Source organism: Pleurodeles waltl, chromosome 5 (assembly GCF_031143425.1).
Source record: "Pleurodeles waltl isolate 20211129_DDA chromosome 5, aPleWal1.hap1.20221129, whole genome shotgun sequence".
In the NCBI taxonomy this organism is placed as follows: Eukaryota; Metazoa; Chordata; class Amphibia; order Caudata; family Salamandridae; genus Pleurodeles; species Pleurodeles waltl.
In genome coordinates this window covers 1,874,174,307-1,874,189,658 of record NC_090444.1, presented here as the reverse complement: position 1 = coordinate 1,874,189,658, position 15,352 = coordinate 1,874,174,307, and the positions used below count along the sequence as shown (strand labels likewise).

General features: G+C 47.5%; 1 protein-coding gene across 1 annotated transcript in view; it reads left to right on the top strand.

Annotated features, from left to right (window-relative positions):
• The window catches only part of GNMT (glycine N-methyltransferase), a 76,402-nt gene extending 62,929 nt beyond the window's left edge, over nucleotides 1-13,473 (top strand). The window contains exon 6 of the mRNA XM_069236437.1: nucleotides 12,868-13,473. Coding sequence (XP_069092538.1) covers nucleotides 12,868-13,039 — 172 coding nt within the window. The 3' untranslated portion in view covers nucleotides 13,040-13,473. The remainder of the gene's footprint in view (nucleotides 1-12,867) is intronic.
• The last annotated feature ends 1,879 nt before the right edge of the window (nucleotides 13,474-15,352 follow it).

Genomic DNA, 15,352 nt, shown 5'->3' with positions numbered 1-15,352 from the left:
GTGCTTACACTGGTATTACTCACAGTATATACACCCCCTGGTATTACACTGGTATTACACACAGTATATACACCCTCTGGTGCGTACACTGGTATTACACACAGTATATACACCCTTGGTGCTTACACTGGTATTACACACAGTATATACACCCCATGGTGCTTACACTGGTATTACTCACAGTATATACACCCCCTGGTATTACACTGGTATTACACACAGTATATACACCCTCTGGTGCGTACACTGGTATTACACACAGTATATACACCCTTGGTGCTTACACTGGTATTACACACAGTATATACACCCCGGTGCTTACACTGGTATTACACACAGTATATACACCCCATGGTGCTTACACTGGTATTACTCACAGTATATACACCCCCTGGTATTACACTGGTATTACACACAGTATATACACCCTCTGGTGCGTACACTGGTATTACACACAGTATATACACCCTTGGTGCTTACACTGGTATTACACATAGTATATACACCCCCCGGTGCTTACACTGGTATTACACTCAGTATATACACCCCCTGGTTCTTACACTGGTATTACACACAGTATATACACCCCCTGGTGCTTACACTGGTGTTACACCCAGTATATACACCCCCTGGTGCTTACACTGGTATTACACACAGTATATACACCCCCGGTGCTTACACTGGTATTACACATAGTATATACACCCCCCGGTGCTTACACTGGTATTACACTCAGTATATACACCCTCTGGTGCTTACACTGGTATTACACATAGTATATACACCCCCCGGTGCTTACACTGGTATTACACTCAGTATATACACCCCCTGGTTCTTACACTGGTATTACACACAGTATATACACCCCCTGGTGCTTACACTGGTGTTACACCCAGTATATACACCCCCTGGTGCTTACACTGGTATTACACACAGTATATACACCCCCGGTGCTTACACTGGTATTACACATAGTATATACACCCCCCGGTGCTTACACTGGTATTACACTCAGTATATACACCCCCTGGTTCTTACACTGGTATTACACACAGTATATACACCCCCTGGTGCTTACATTGTGTAGGAAAGTACCATCTTGCCTGGCATGTTACCCCCATTTTTCACTGTATATATGTTGTTTTAGTTGTATGTGTCACTGGGACCCTGGTAACCCAGGGCCCCAGTGCTCATAAGTGTGCCTGAATGTGTTACCTGTGTAGTGACTAACTGTCTCACTGAGGCTCTGCTAATCAGAACCTCAGTGGTTATGCTCTCTCATTTCTTTCCAAATTGTCACTGACAGGCTAGTGACCATTTTTACCAATTTACATTGGCTTACTGGAACACCCTTATAATTCCCTAGTATATGGTACTGAGGTACCCAGGGTATTGGGGTTCCAGGAGATCCCTATGGGCTGCAGCATTTCTTTTGCCACCCATAGGGAGCTCTGACAATTCTTACACAGGCCTGCCACTGCAGCCTGAGTGAAATAACGTCCACGTTATTTCACAGCCATTTTACACTGCACTTAAGTAACTTATAAGTCACCTATATGTCTAACCTTTACCTGGTAAAGGTTAGGTGCAAAGTTACTTAGTGTGAGGGCACCCTGGCACTAGCCAAGGTGCCCCCACATTGTTCAGAGCCAATTCACTGAACTTTGTGAGTGCGGGGACACCATTACACGCGTGCACTACATATAGGTCACTACCTATATGTAGCTTCACCATGGTAACTCCGAATATGGCCATGTAACATGTCTATGATCATGGAATTGCCCCCTCTATGCCATCCTGGCATTGTTGGTACAATTCCATGATCCCAGTGGTCTGTAGCACAGACCCTGGTACTGCCAGACTGCCCTTCCTGGGGTTTCTCTGCAGCTGCTGCTGCTGCCAACCCCTCAGACAGGCAGCTGCCCTCCTGGGGTCCAGCCAGGCCTGGCCCAGGATGGCTGAACAAAGAACTTCCTCTGAGAGAGGGTGTGACACCCTCTCCCTTTGGAAAATGGTGTGAAGGCAGGGGAGGAGTAGCCTTCCCCAGCCTCTGGAAATGCTTTGTTGGGCACAGATGTGCCCAATTCTGCATAAGCCAGTCTACACCGGTTCAGGGACCCCTTAGCCCCTGCTCTGGCGCGAAACTGGACAAAGGAAAGGGGAGTGACCACTCCCCTGACCTGCACCTCCCCTGGGAGGTGTCCAGAGCTCCTCCAGTGTGCTCCAGACCTCTGCCATCTTGGAAACAGAGGTGCTGCTGGCACACTGGACTGCTCTGAGTGGCCAGTGCCACCAGGTGACGTCAGAGACTCCTGCTGATAGGCTCCTTCAGGTGTTAGTAGCCTTTCCTCTCTCCTAGATAGCCAAACCCTCTTTTCTGGCTATTTAGGGTCTCTGTCTCTGGGGAAACTGTAGATAACGAATGCATGAGCTCAGCCGAGTTCCTCTGCATCTCCCTCTTCACCTTCTGATAAGGAATCGACCGCTGACCGCGCTGGAAGCCTGCAAACCTGCAACATAGTAGCAAAGACGACTACTGCAACTCTGTAACGCTGATCCTGCCGCCTTCTCGACTGTTTTCCTGCTTGTGCATGCTGTGGGGTTAGTCTGCCTCCTCTCTGCACCAGAAGCTCCGGAGAAATCTCCCGTGGGTCGACGGAATCTTCCCCCTGCAACCGCAGGCACCAAAAAGCTGCATTACCGGTCCCTTGGGTCTCCTCTCAGCACGACGAGCGAGGTCCCTCGAATCCAGCGACACCGTCCAAGTGACCCCCACAGTCCAGTGACTCTTCAGCCGAAGTTTGGTGGAGGTAAGTCCTTGCCTCACCTCGCTGGGCTGCATTGCTGGGAACCGCGACTTTGCAAGCTACTCCGGCCCCTGTGCACTTCCGGCGGAAATCCTTCGTGCACAGCCAAGCCTGGGTCCACGGCACTCTAACCTGCATTGCACGACTTTCTAAGTTGGTCTCCGGCGACGTGGGACTCCTTTGTGCAACTTCGTCGAGCACCGTTTCACGCATCCTCGTAGTGCCTGTTTCTGGCACTTCTCCGGGTGCTACCTGCTTCAGTGAGGGCTCCTTGTCTTGCTCGACGTCCCCTCTCTCTGCAGGTCCAATTTGCGACCTCCTGGTCCCTCCTGGGCCCCAGCAGCGTCCAAAAACGCCAAACGCACGATTTGCGTGTAGCAAGGCTTGTTGGCGTCCATTCGGCGGGAAAACACTTCTGCACGACTCTCCAAGGCGTGGGGGATCCATCCTCCAAAGGGGAAGTCTCTAGCCCTTGTCGTTCCCCCAGTATTCACAGTTCTTCAGCCTAGTAAGAGCTTCTTTGCACCAACCGCTGGCATTTCTTGGGCATCTGCCCATCTCCGAGCTGCTTGTGACTTTTGGACTTGGTCCCCTTGTTCCACAGGTACCCTCAGTCAGTAATCCATCGTTGTTGCATTGCTGATTTGTGTTTTCCTTGCATTTTCCCTCTAACACGACTATTTTGTCCTTAGGGGAACTTTAGTGCACTTTGCACTCACTTTTCAGGGTCTTGGGGAGGGTTATTTTTCTAACTCTCACTATTTTCTAACAGTCCCAGCGACACATAGGTTTGGGGTCCATTCGTGGTTTGCATTCCACTTTTGGAGTATATGGTTTGTGTTGCCCCTATCCCTATGTTTCCCCATTGCATCCTATTGTAACTATACATTGTTTGCACTGTTTTCTAAGACTATACTGCATATTTTTGCTATTGTGTATATATATCTTGTGTATATTTCCTATCCTCTCACTGAGGGTACACTCTAAGATACTTTGGCATATTGTCATAAAAATAAAGTACCTTTATTTTTAGTATAACTGTGTATTGTGTTTTCTTATGATATTGTGCATATGACACTAAGTGGTACTGTAGTAGCTTCACACGTCTCCTAGTTCAGCCTAAGCTGCTCTGCTAAGCTACCATTATCTATCAGCCTAAGCTGCTAGACACCCTATACACTAATAAGGGATAACTGGGCCTGGTGCAAGGTGCAAGTACCCCATGGTACTCACTACAAGCCAGTCCAGCCTCCTACATTGGATGTGCAGCGGTGGGATAAGTGCTTTGAGACTACTTACCACTCTTGTCATTGTACTTTTCATAAGAGAAAAATATACAAAACAAGGTCAGTGTATATACACATAGCCAAAAAGTTTTGCATTTCCTCTTTTCACTCTTTTCTAAGTGCTGAAAAGTACTTCTAAAACTTTCAAAAAGTTCTTAAAAGTTTAAAAAGTTTTTTTTTCTGTCTTTCCAAAAAGTTCTGAAAACTTTATTTCTTTTTCTATCACTTTAACTCTCTCTAAAAATGTCTGGCACAGGAAAAAATGTTGAACTGTCCAAACTTGCATATGATCACCTTAGCTGGAAAGGAGCAAGGAGTCTCTGCATAGAGAGAGGTTTGAGTGTAGGGAAGAATCCTTCCTTAGAACTGTTAATTAATATGCTTAGAGTACAGGATAAGGCCATAAGTGCCCAATCTGTAGAAAAAGTAGCTAATGGTTCTCAATCTGATCCAGGGACTCCCCCAGGAAAAGGTTCAGGAAAGAAACCTCTCAGCCTGCCCATTACTAGACAGTCTAGCATAGTTGGTACAGAGGTTGAATCACACCATACTGATGATGTGATCTCACATTATGCTGGTAGCCAAGCTGTTAGGGTGCCCTCTGTAAGGGACAGGTCTCCTTCTGTTCATTCCCATCATACCTCTGTATCTAGAAATGTCCCTCCCACCCACCCTGATGACAGATTGTTAGAAAGGGAGCTCAATAGATTGAGAGTGGAACAAACCAGACTGAAGCTCAAGAAGCAACAGCTGGATTTGGATAGACAGTCTTTAGAAATAGAGAGGGAAAGACAGAAGTTGGGTTTAGATACCCATGGTGGCAGCAGCAGTATTCCCCATAGTCATCCTGCAAAAGAGCATGATTCCAGGAATCTGCACAAGATAGTTCCCCCTTATAAGGAGGGGGATGACATTAACAAGTGGTTTGCTGCACTTGAGAGGGCCTGTGCTGTTCAGGATGTCCCTCAAAAGCAGTGGGCTTCTATCCTATGGCTATCATTTAGTGGAAAAGGTAGGGATAGGCTCCTTACAGTGAAAGAAAATGATGCCAATAATTTCCAAGTTCTTAAGAATGCACTCCTGGATGGTTATGGCTTAACCACTGAACAGTACAGGATAAAGTTCAGAGAGACCAAAAAGGAGTCTTCACAAGACTGGGTTGATTTCATTGACCAGGCAGTGAAGGCCTTGGAGGGGTGGTTACATGGCAGTAAAGTTACTGATTATGAAAGCCTGTATAACACAATCCTGAGAGAGCATATACTTAATAATTGTGTGTCTGATTTGTTGCACCAGTACCTGGTAGACTCTGATCTGACCTCTCCCCAAGAATTGGGAAAGAAGGCAGACAAATGGGTCAGAACAAGTGTGAACAGAAAAGTTCATACAGGGGGTGACAAAGATGGCAATAAGAAGAAAGATGGTGAAAAATCTCAAGATAAGCATGGGGATAAGGGTAAAACCAAAGATCCCACTTCAAATCTTAAACACTCTTCAGAGGGTGGGGATAAAACAAATTCTTCCTCTTCTTCCCAACCTGCACACATTAAAAAGCCTTGGTGCTTTGTGTGTAAAAATAGAGGCCATAGGCCAGGGGATAAGTCCTGTCCAGGTAAACCCCCTGAGCCTACCACCACTAATACATCAAGCTCTAGTGCCCCTAGCAGTAGTGGTACTAGTGGTGGGACTGCTGGCAACAGTCAAGCAAAGGGTGTAGTTGGGTTCACTTATGGGTCCATAGTGGAAACTGATGTCATCAGTCCCAAGACAGTTTCTGTCACACCTAGTGGCACTGGCCTTGCCACACTGGCTGCTTGTCCCCTTACAATGGATAAGTACAGGCAGACAGTTTCAATAAATGGTGTTGAGGCCTTGGCCTACAGGGACACAGGTGCCAGTTTCACTTTGGTGACTGAAAACCTAGTGCCTCCTGAACAACACATCATTGGACAACAGTATAAGATTATTGATGTCCATAACTCCACTAAGTTTCTTCCCTTAGCTATAATTCAGTTTAGTTGGGGTGGAGTTACTGGCCCTAAGCAGGTGGTGGTATCACCTAGCTTACCTGTAGACTGTCTCTTAGGTAATGACCTAGAGGCCTCAGGTTGGGCTGATGTAGAGTTTTATGCCCATGCAGCCATGCTGGGCATCCCTGAGGAATTGTTCCCTCTCATTTCAAGTGAAATGAAAAAGCAAAGGAGAGAAGGCCTGAAAACTCAGGATCCCTCTCCATCAACAGGTAAAAATGGTATCACAGTATCCCCTAACCACCCTACCATTCAGGATACTATTCCTGTGGTGGGAGAAATCTCTCCTGGGGTGGCACCTGTTCCAAGGGAAGCATCAGCTGGCAAAGCTGGACTCCCTGAGGTGGAAGTACCTCTCTGTGGGATAACTAACATTGGTGAGAAAAACAGCACCATTTTAGTTAATATGGAGCATCCCTCCAACCCTCCCAGAGAAACTTTAGTGCAGAAACTCTGCACTGCCTCACAACACTTAGGACAGCATCCCTGCCCTAGTGTGGAGCTGATAGGACAGCATCCCTGCCCTGCTCCAACTCAAGAGAAACAGCATCCCTGTTCTCTCTTCCAGCCAGATGGACAAAGTTGTTGCCCAGCTATGGCTTTTCTGAGACAGCATCCCTGTCTGGCATTTCCATCACTACAAATAGGTTCAGTGGACAATTCCCACTGCTCTAAACTAAAACTTACTGATAGAAACTCTGGAAATACATCTTCACATTGTTGGTTAGCTAAAAAACTTCAAACAGGGTGGTTTACATCCCCACAGGGAAGTAACCATATAGTGGATGATAAAGGGAGTAACCAGTCTATTGCAGAGCTACTCTCTACTTATCACCACTTAGACAATAAAGTCTCAACTGGCCAAGGTTAGCCTTATTGTCCTTCGTTTGGGGGGGGTTGTGTGAGAAGGTAGCCTCTTTCTAGCCTTGTTACCCCCACTTTTGGCCTGTTTGTGAGTGTATGTCGGGGTGTTTGTCACTGTTTTCACTGTCTCACTGGGATCCTGATAGCCAGGCCTCAGTGCTCATAGTGAAAACACTATGTTTTCAGTATGTTTGTTATGTGTCACTGGGATCCTGCTAGTCAGGACCCCAGTGCTCATAGGTTTGTGGCCTATATGTATGTGTCACTGGGACCCTGTCACACAGGGCCCCAGTGCTCATAGGTGTGCATGTATATGTTCCCTGTGTGGTGCCTAACTGTCTCACTGAGGCTCTGCTAACCAGAACCTCAGTGGTTATGCTCTCTCATTACTTTCAAATTGTCACTAACAGGCTAGTGACCAATTTTACCAATTTACATTGGCTTACTGGAACACCCTTATAATTCCCTAGTATATGGTACTGAGGTACCCAGGGTATTGGGGTTCCAGGAGATCCCTATGGGCTGCAGCATTTCTTTTGCCACCCATAGGGAGCTCTGACAATTCTTACACAGGCCTGCCACTGCAGCCTGAGTGAAATAACGTCCACGTTATTTCACAGCCATTTTACACTGCACTTAAGTAACTTATAAGTCACCTATATGTCTAACCTTTACCTGGTAAAGGTTAGGTGCAAAGTTACTTAGTGTGAGGGCACCCTGGCACTAGCCAAGGTGCCCCCACATTGTTCAGAGCCAATTCACTGAACTTTGTGAGTGCGGGGACACCATTACACGCGTGCACTACATATAGGTCACTACCTATATGTAGCTTCACCATGGTAACTCCGAATATGGCCATGTAACATGTCTATGATCATGGAATTGCCCCCTCTATGCCATCCTGGCATTGTTGGGACAATTCCATGATCCCAGTGGTCTGTAGCACAGACCCTGGTACTGCCAGACTGCCCTTCCTGGGGTTTCTCTGCAGCTGCTGCTGCTGCCAACCCCTCAGACAGGCAGCTGCCCTCCTGGGGTCCAGCCAGGCCTGGCCCAGGATGGCAGAACAAAGAACTTCCTCTGAGAGAGGGTGTGACACCCTCTCCCTTTGGAAAATGGTGTGAAGGCAGGGGAGGAGTAGCCTCCCCCAGCCTCTGGAAATGCTTTGTTGGGCACAGATGTGCCCAATTCTGCATAAGCCAGTCTACACCGGTTCAGGGACCCCTTAGCCCCTGCTCTGGCGCGAAACTGGACAAAGGAAAGGGGAGTGACCACTCCCCTGACCTGCACCTCCCCTGGGAGGTGTCCAGAGCTCCTCCAGTGTGCTCCAGACCCCTGCCATCTTGGAAACAGAGGTGCTGCTGGCACACTGGACTGCTCTGAGTGGCCAGTGCCACCAGGTGACGTCAGAGACTCCTTGTGATAGGCTCCTTCAGGTGTTAGTAGCCTTTCCTCTCTCCTAGGTAGCCAAACCCTCTTTTCTGGCTATTTAGGGTCTCTGTCTCTGGGGAAACTTTAGATAACGAATGCATGAGCTCAGCCGAGTTCCTCTGCATCTCCCTCTTCACCTTCTGATAAGGAATCGACCGCTGACCGCGCTGGAAGCCTGCAAACCTGCAACATAGTAGCAAAGACGACTACTGCAACTCTGTAACGCTGATCCTGCCGCCTTCTCGACTGTTTTCCTGCTTGTGCATGCTGTGGGGGTAGTCTGCCTCCTCTCTGCACCAGAAGCTCCGAAGAAATCTCCCGTGGGTCGACGGAATCTTCCCCCTGCAACCGCAGGCACCAAAAAGCTGCATTACCGGTCCCTTGGGTCTCCTCTCAGCACGACGAGCGAGGTCCCTCGAATCCAGCGACACCGTCCAAGTGACCCCCACAGTCCAGTGACTCTTCAGCCCAAGTTTGGTGGAGGTAAGTCCTTGCCTCACCTCGCTGGGCTGCATTGCTGGGAACCGCGACTTTGCAAGCTACTCCGGCACCTGTGCACTTCCGGCGGAAATCCTTCGTGCACAGCCAAGCCTGGGTCCACGGCACTCTAACCTGCATTGCACGACTTTCTAAGTTGGTCTCCGGCGACGTGGGACTCCTTTGTGCAACTTCGGCGAGCACCGTTTCATGCATCCTCGTAGTGCCTGTTTCTGGCACTTCTCCGGGTGCTACCTGCTTCAGTGAGGGCTCTTTGTCTTGCTCGACGTCCCCTCTCTCTGCAGGTCCAATTTGCGACCTCCTGGTCCCTCCTGGGCCCCAGCAGCGTCCAAAAACGCCAAACGCACGATTTGTGTGTAGCAAGGCTTGTTGGCGTCCATCCGGCGGGAAAACACTTCTGCACGACTCCAAGGCGTGGGGGATCCATCCTCCAAAGGGGAAGTCTCTAGCCCTTGTCGTTCCTGCAGTATTCACAGTTCTTCAGCCTAGTAAGAGCTTCTTTGCACCAACCGCTGGCATTTCTTGGGCATCTGCCCATCTCCGAGTTGCTTGTGACTTTTGGACTTGGTCCCCTTGTTCCACAGGTACCCTCAGTCAGGAATCCATCGTTGTTGCATTGCTGATTTGTGTTTTCTTTGCATTTTCCCTCTAACACGACTATTTTGTCCTTAGGGGAACTTTAGTGCACTTTGCACTCACTTTTCAGGGTCTTGGGGAGGGTTATTTTTCTAACTCTCACTATTTTCTAATAGTCCCAGCGACCCTCTACAAGGTCACATAGGTTTGGGGTCCATTCGTGGTTCGCATTCCACTTTTGGAGTATATGGTTTGTGTTGCCCCTATCCCTATGTTTCCCCATTGCATCCTATTGTAACTATACATTGTTTGCACTGTTTTCTAAGACTATACTGCATATTTTTGCTATTGTGTATATATATCTTGTGTATATTTCCTATCCTCTCACTGAGGGTACACTCTAAGATACTTTGGCATATTGTCATAAAAATAAAGTACCTTTATTTTTAGTATAACTGTGTATTGTGTTTTCTTATGATATTGTGCATATGACACTAAGTGGTACTGTAGTAGCTTCACACGTCTCCTAGTTCAGCCTAAGCTGCTCTGCTAAGCTACCATTATCTATCAGCCTAAGCTGCTAGACACCCTATACACTAATAAGGGATAACTGGGCCTGGTGCAAGTACCCCTTGGTACTCACTACAAGCCAGTCCAGCCTCCTACAGGTGCACACACTGCCGGACCTGCGGGGAGACCTTAGTGGGTCCCCCGCAGGCGTGATGTGCAGAGGACAGTTGCCCATAGAGATGAAGTAAATGCATAATGCACTTACTAAGTGTTATCATTACACCAATCGGCCCACAGGTTGAATCGCTTACTACTCCCTGATGAAATAAGTCAAGGTGGTAAGCCTCAGAGCCTCACATGAGTCTGTTTAATGCAGGGGCACTGAAGGGGCAGGGATCAGACATTTAGCCCCTGGAGAACACTTGCCATTGGGGGCAGAGCAGGCAGGCCACCACATCAGGGCAACAAGTGGTGGTTCTCCCTGGCGGTCCCACAGGGTCTGGTGACCCACAGATCCAGGGAGCAGCTCGCAACATGTAAAACATATCAAAGCAATCCAGTGAGTCCTTTATGCCACTGAACAGTAGCAGGGTAACAATAGAAGAGCAGTCCAGATGAGTCCTTTGTGCAGCCCAGCAGTCTTTCTGACAGAGGGTCAATCCCAGTTCCAAAATTGCTCTAAAAACATGGGTCAGAGTCCCTGTACTTATATTCAGAATGTCTTTGATGTAAGGGGTGGCTTCAAAGGGACCCTTTCAAGTGTAACACACCTTTTAACCCAGCCCTGGCTCCAATCATCGGTTAGGGGTAACGCAACCCATTGTGTGAGGACAGGACACAGCCTATTGACTACTAAAGTGTGAACAACCCTCCCTCTCTACAGTCCAGGATGACTATCCGTATGCTGATGCCTCTTCTGTCACACTCAGCCCCTCCTGTGTGATGGCTGTCTGGAAAGAATGCATCAAGGGTAAATGTCACTCTGCCCCAGGCATGGATTGGAGTCAGACTGCAAAGCACCAAAGTTATGATTACAGAGACATGTCAACTTTCTAAAAGTGGCATTTCTAAAATAGTAATGTAAAATCCACCTACACCAGTTAGCAGGATTTCTCACTACCATTCCATCCATACCAAACATGCCCATGCTACTCCTCACAGATCAGAAATTACCACTTAGACATATATGAGGGAATTCCCAATGCAAACTAAAGAGAGGAGCAGCCCTCACAGCAGTGAAAAACGGAACAGGTTGTTTTTCAGTAATAGGACGTGTAACACATATAAATACATGTCCTACCTTTTGCGTGCACAGCACCCTGCCCATAGGGCTATCTAGGGCCTACGTTTGGCGTGACTTATGTGGAATAAAAAGGGGAGTTTATGCCTTGGCAATTAATTTGAATTGCCAAGTCAACATGGCAGTAAACTGAACACACACAGGACCTGCATTGACAGGCCTGAAACAAATTTGAAAGGCTACTTCTGTGGGTGGCTCAATCTGCCCTGCAAGCCCAATAGTAGCATTTAATTTACAGGCCCTGGGTATATGGTATACCACTACACAAGGGATTTACAGGTAAATTAAATATGCTAAACATGTGTAAGCTAATCACATGAAGTATTATGGGACAGTGCACATGCAGTTTAGCACTGTTTAGCAGTGGTAAAGTGCCCAGAGTCCTAAAGCCAACATAAATAAGGTCAGAAAAGTAGGAGGAGAAAGGCAAAATGTTTGGGGATAACCCTGCAGAAAGGGCCATTTCCAACACTTTGCAACAACAAGTAGAACTGCAAGGTTCTCTCCAGTCCCATCATTCCGTCAAAAAACAAACTAAAAACCCTTCTCCAACAACAGCATCTCCCACAATAGAAATGTGAGAAACTACCACCCTCCAACAACGCTACCTTGCTTCTACCCCTCTGACAGTAAGACTACATTTTATCAGTTTTCCTATTGGAATTAATGTATAAACCTTTGTTGGTGTTCTATGTAAAGTGCTCTCATACCCCTCGGGGTCTGGGTCGCACTATATGAGACTATTAAAGAACTAAATAATAAATTAGAGTTGGCCTATGGAGTTTCTTTGCAACTGCCTCAGGATGTATTAACAGACACCTGATTAAACTGTGATTGTTTATAAGGACTGTACTAATATATGCACTTTTATGAAAAATGCTCTATGCGCACTTTTGAGAACGTCATTGTTTGCTCTCACATCCTCTCTTGCCAACCAGTTGAGGATCCTCTGTTCGACCCACAGAGAGCAAGTGGCAGAAGTTTCTCCGTCCTGACCCCCATCTTATGGGACTCTGTCCCTTCCTGGGTCAGCCTGGAACCCCACTTCCAGGAGTTCAGGCAGCTTTGGAAGGCCCTGAGTCCTCTCTCCTCTCCTTCCTGGTTCTCACAGTGCCAGGAAACCCTGAGGTGACTGTGCACTCTTTACGTTTTTCTAACATAACATGACATGAGTGCAAAATTGGAGTATAGCATACATTTCTTTGAGGGTATTTTACAGCATTAGATTGAAAGGAGGCTCATAATGTTTACAGGGACTGATTTTGGAATCATTAATACAGTTTTTGTAAAGGAACATATGTCAATCCCCCAAAACGTGTATATGTGTTTATTGTGAGAATTAATTGCTGTAACGCTCTACCCTTGAACCCCAGGTGAGGCCTCGCCACCTTGCGGTCACTCCTGAGACATGTGCCCTTGTTTCTGATCATTAATGTCCTCCACATCTCCATGTTTGCACCTAACTAAGCTCCTGCAGTCACGTGCCTCCCTCGCTGTGCGCCATTTTGTTTTTGACCAATGGAAGCTGGTGATGCTGACGTGTTTCTCCTGCTCTTCTCTTGCAGTAAGTTCCGCCTCTCCTACTACCCCCATTGCCTGGATTCCTTCACCGAGCTGCTGAAAGCTGCCTTTCAGGGGAAGTGCGAGCACAGCGTCTTTGGAGACTTCCTGCCCTACACACCTGGCCAGGAGACGGCGCCCTGCTACTTCATCCACGTGGTCAAGAAGACTGGATGATGTCACATGGGCCTACCAGAGACAGAGCCAAATGCAGCCAGAGTCCACCCAATGCCATCGGATGACCTCATGGCGCTCTGGGGTTCGGAACTCGCTCGGGGAAGGTGCTTGAACCTTCAACCAAGCTTAGACGTGCAGGCACCTTTAGGCTATCTGACCAGCCTGTAGGCTTCCATGATTCAACAGACACTTCAACCAATCGGGGAGCAAACTTGATGCTAATAGGGGAGAGCTGGGGCATTACAAATCAGGGGCACTTTCAGCCAATATGATTCCGCTGCAAGTGACTGTTACGGAGCTCAAGCGAAAGCCTATCTTGTACACTGGGCTGGACATGGAGTGTACCATTTTGTGGTATTGAAGGGTGTGGTTATGAATATTTTCTTTTTAATAGCATTTTTTATTTAAAAAATAAAGATTTGTTTGTCTTGTTACTCAGAGGGATATTTAATGGATACTGTCTCAGATGTTGCTATATGCCTACCGGATCTTAACCTTGTTACCACAAACCCACTATAACTGTACTATAAAGGACTTTTAACAGTGGGAGATTCACACAACAGGAGCACATGTATTTTTATTCTCCTTGCTTGTTACTTGATTGTTCAATGGCATGTAGCTGTAGATACACATGCTCTGCATACTCCTGGCATCTAGTGTTGGTTCTGGAGAGGTGCAAGTTGTTTTTCTTCAAAGAAGTGTTTCGAGACACGAGATCGAGTGACTCCTCCTCTATGTGATATTGAGCATGGACGTCGTGTACACCCCCTCTCTGTCTTTCCACGCTGTTCGGTGTTTCAATCTCTTTTCTCTTCCGACAGTGTTGTATTTGATTGCGATTCTCCTAACTCCGGTTTTCCGATTTCATCAGTTCGGACTTCGACCGACTGCCTTTGGGGTGTCAGCACCTATCTTAGGCCTACCTTCCAAGTGGCTCGGCACTAACAGGAATGGTTCCCTGATGGAAAGAACTCCATTTTGCTATTATCATCAGTACCATGCTAAGTTCCTGCACATTGATCAACACCTTGTGTGCAACCTTTACCTCCTAACAGACCACCATGGGGTCGTTCGAAAAATACCTTTTGGGATCAAATCAAATCATTAACATTTATAAAGCGCGCTACTCACCCGTGCGGGTCTCAAGGCGCTAGGGGGGAGGGGGGGGGTTACTGCTGCTCGAAAAGCCAGGTCATCGATAAGCTCTTCGACTAGAAATGGCTCAGAAGGTGCTAAATGACAATGCAGACCTCCTCGGGAAAGAGCAAGAACAGGAACCAACTAAGCAGGTGGAGGAAGTCAGGAGTGAGAGTCAAGAAACCTCTGCCTGGCATGCGAGTACTGTGGCCACTGCTTTCACACACAAATTCTACAAAAAGGCCCTACAACCTATTATTGAGGTTGCCAGTCCACTACTGCAGTCTGGCCATGGTCGGCACAGAAAAATTGCTTCAGCCTCCTCGTCCTCTGGCTCGGCGTCAAAAATAGCAGTGAAGGCTAAAGCCACAGCATTGACTTCAGCCTTGACCACCTTAGACCAAGAGATCATTTGGGCGTCGATCGGGACCGATCTGACAGCCGGCAGCCTCGACCTCAGCACTGACCAAGTTTCCGAAGCAGAAACGTTTGGCATGGAACACTTCAGAATCAAAAACATCGGACTTCAGAGAGTCAGGCCAGTCCTCCACCTGTCCATCCGCAATCGAGTCTATTCTGGACAAAAATAGTCACTAAACAGCGCAAATTCCATATTCAAGAAGACACAGGTCGTGTAATTGCTACACCTTCCTCTCCTTTGTTCCCAAAGAGGAAACTGACTTTTGAGAAGGATCTAGATATTCTTATCCCTCCAAAGAAAAGTACAAAGGACAAGGTTACTAGCCCACCACGCCAACCTTCTCCAACACCTCCTCCTCTACCTTCATTACGTCCACCCCCTTCCCCTAGCCATTCTTCACCTCAATTACCCATACCAGGGGATGACACACCTCAGGGCTCATCACAGTCCTACAATGAGGGTTTAGGGGGGCCCTCCTGATGATACAGACCCATGCAATGCTTATGACCCTGATCCCCTTACACCAAATGACCGTAATCTCTACCCTGCTTGCCCTACACCTTCGGAGGACGCTACCTCCCTTCAGCAGGTATTTTCAAGGACAGCTGTGTTCTTCCATATAGAGATGCAGAACGAGCCTATAGAACAACACTTTTTGTTTGACACACTTTCCTTCACGCATAGGGATACCCAGTATCTTCCAGTGCTCCCTGACATGCTTAAACATGCGGAGGACATCTTTAAGTAAACTGAGC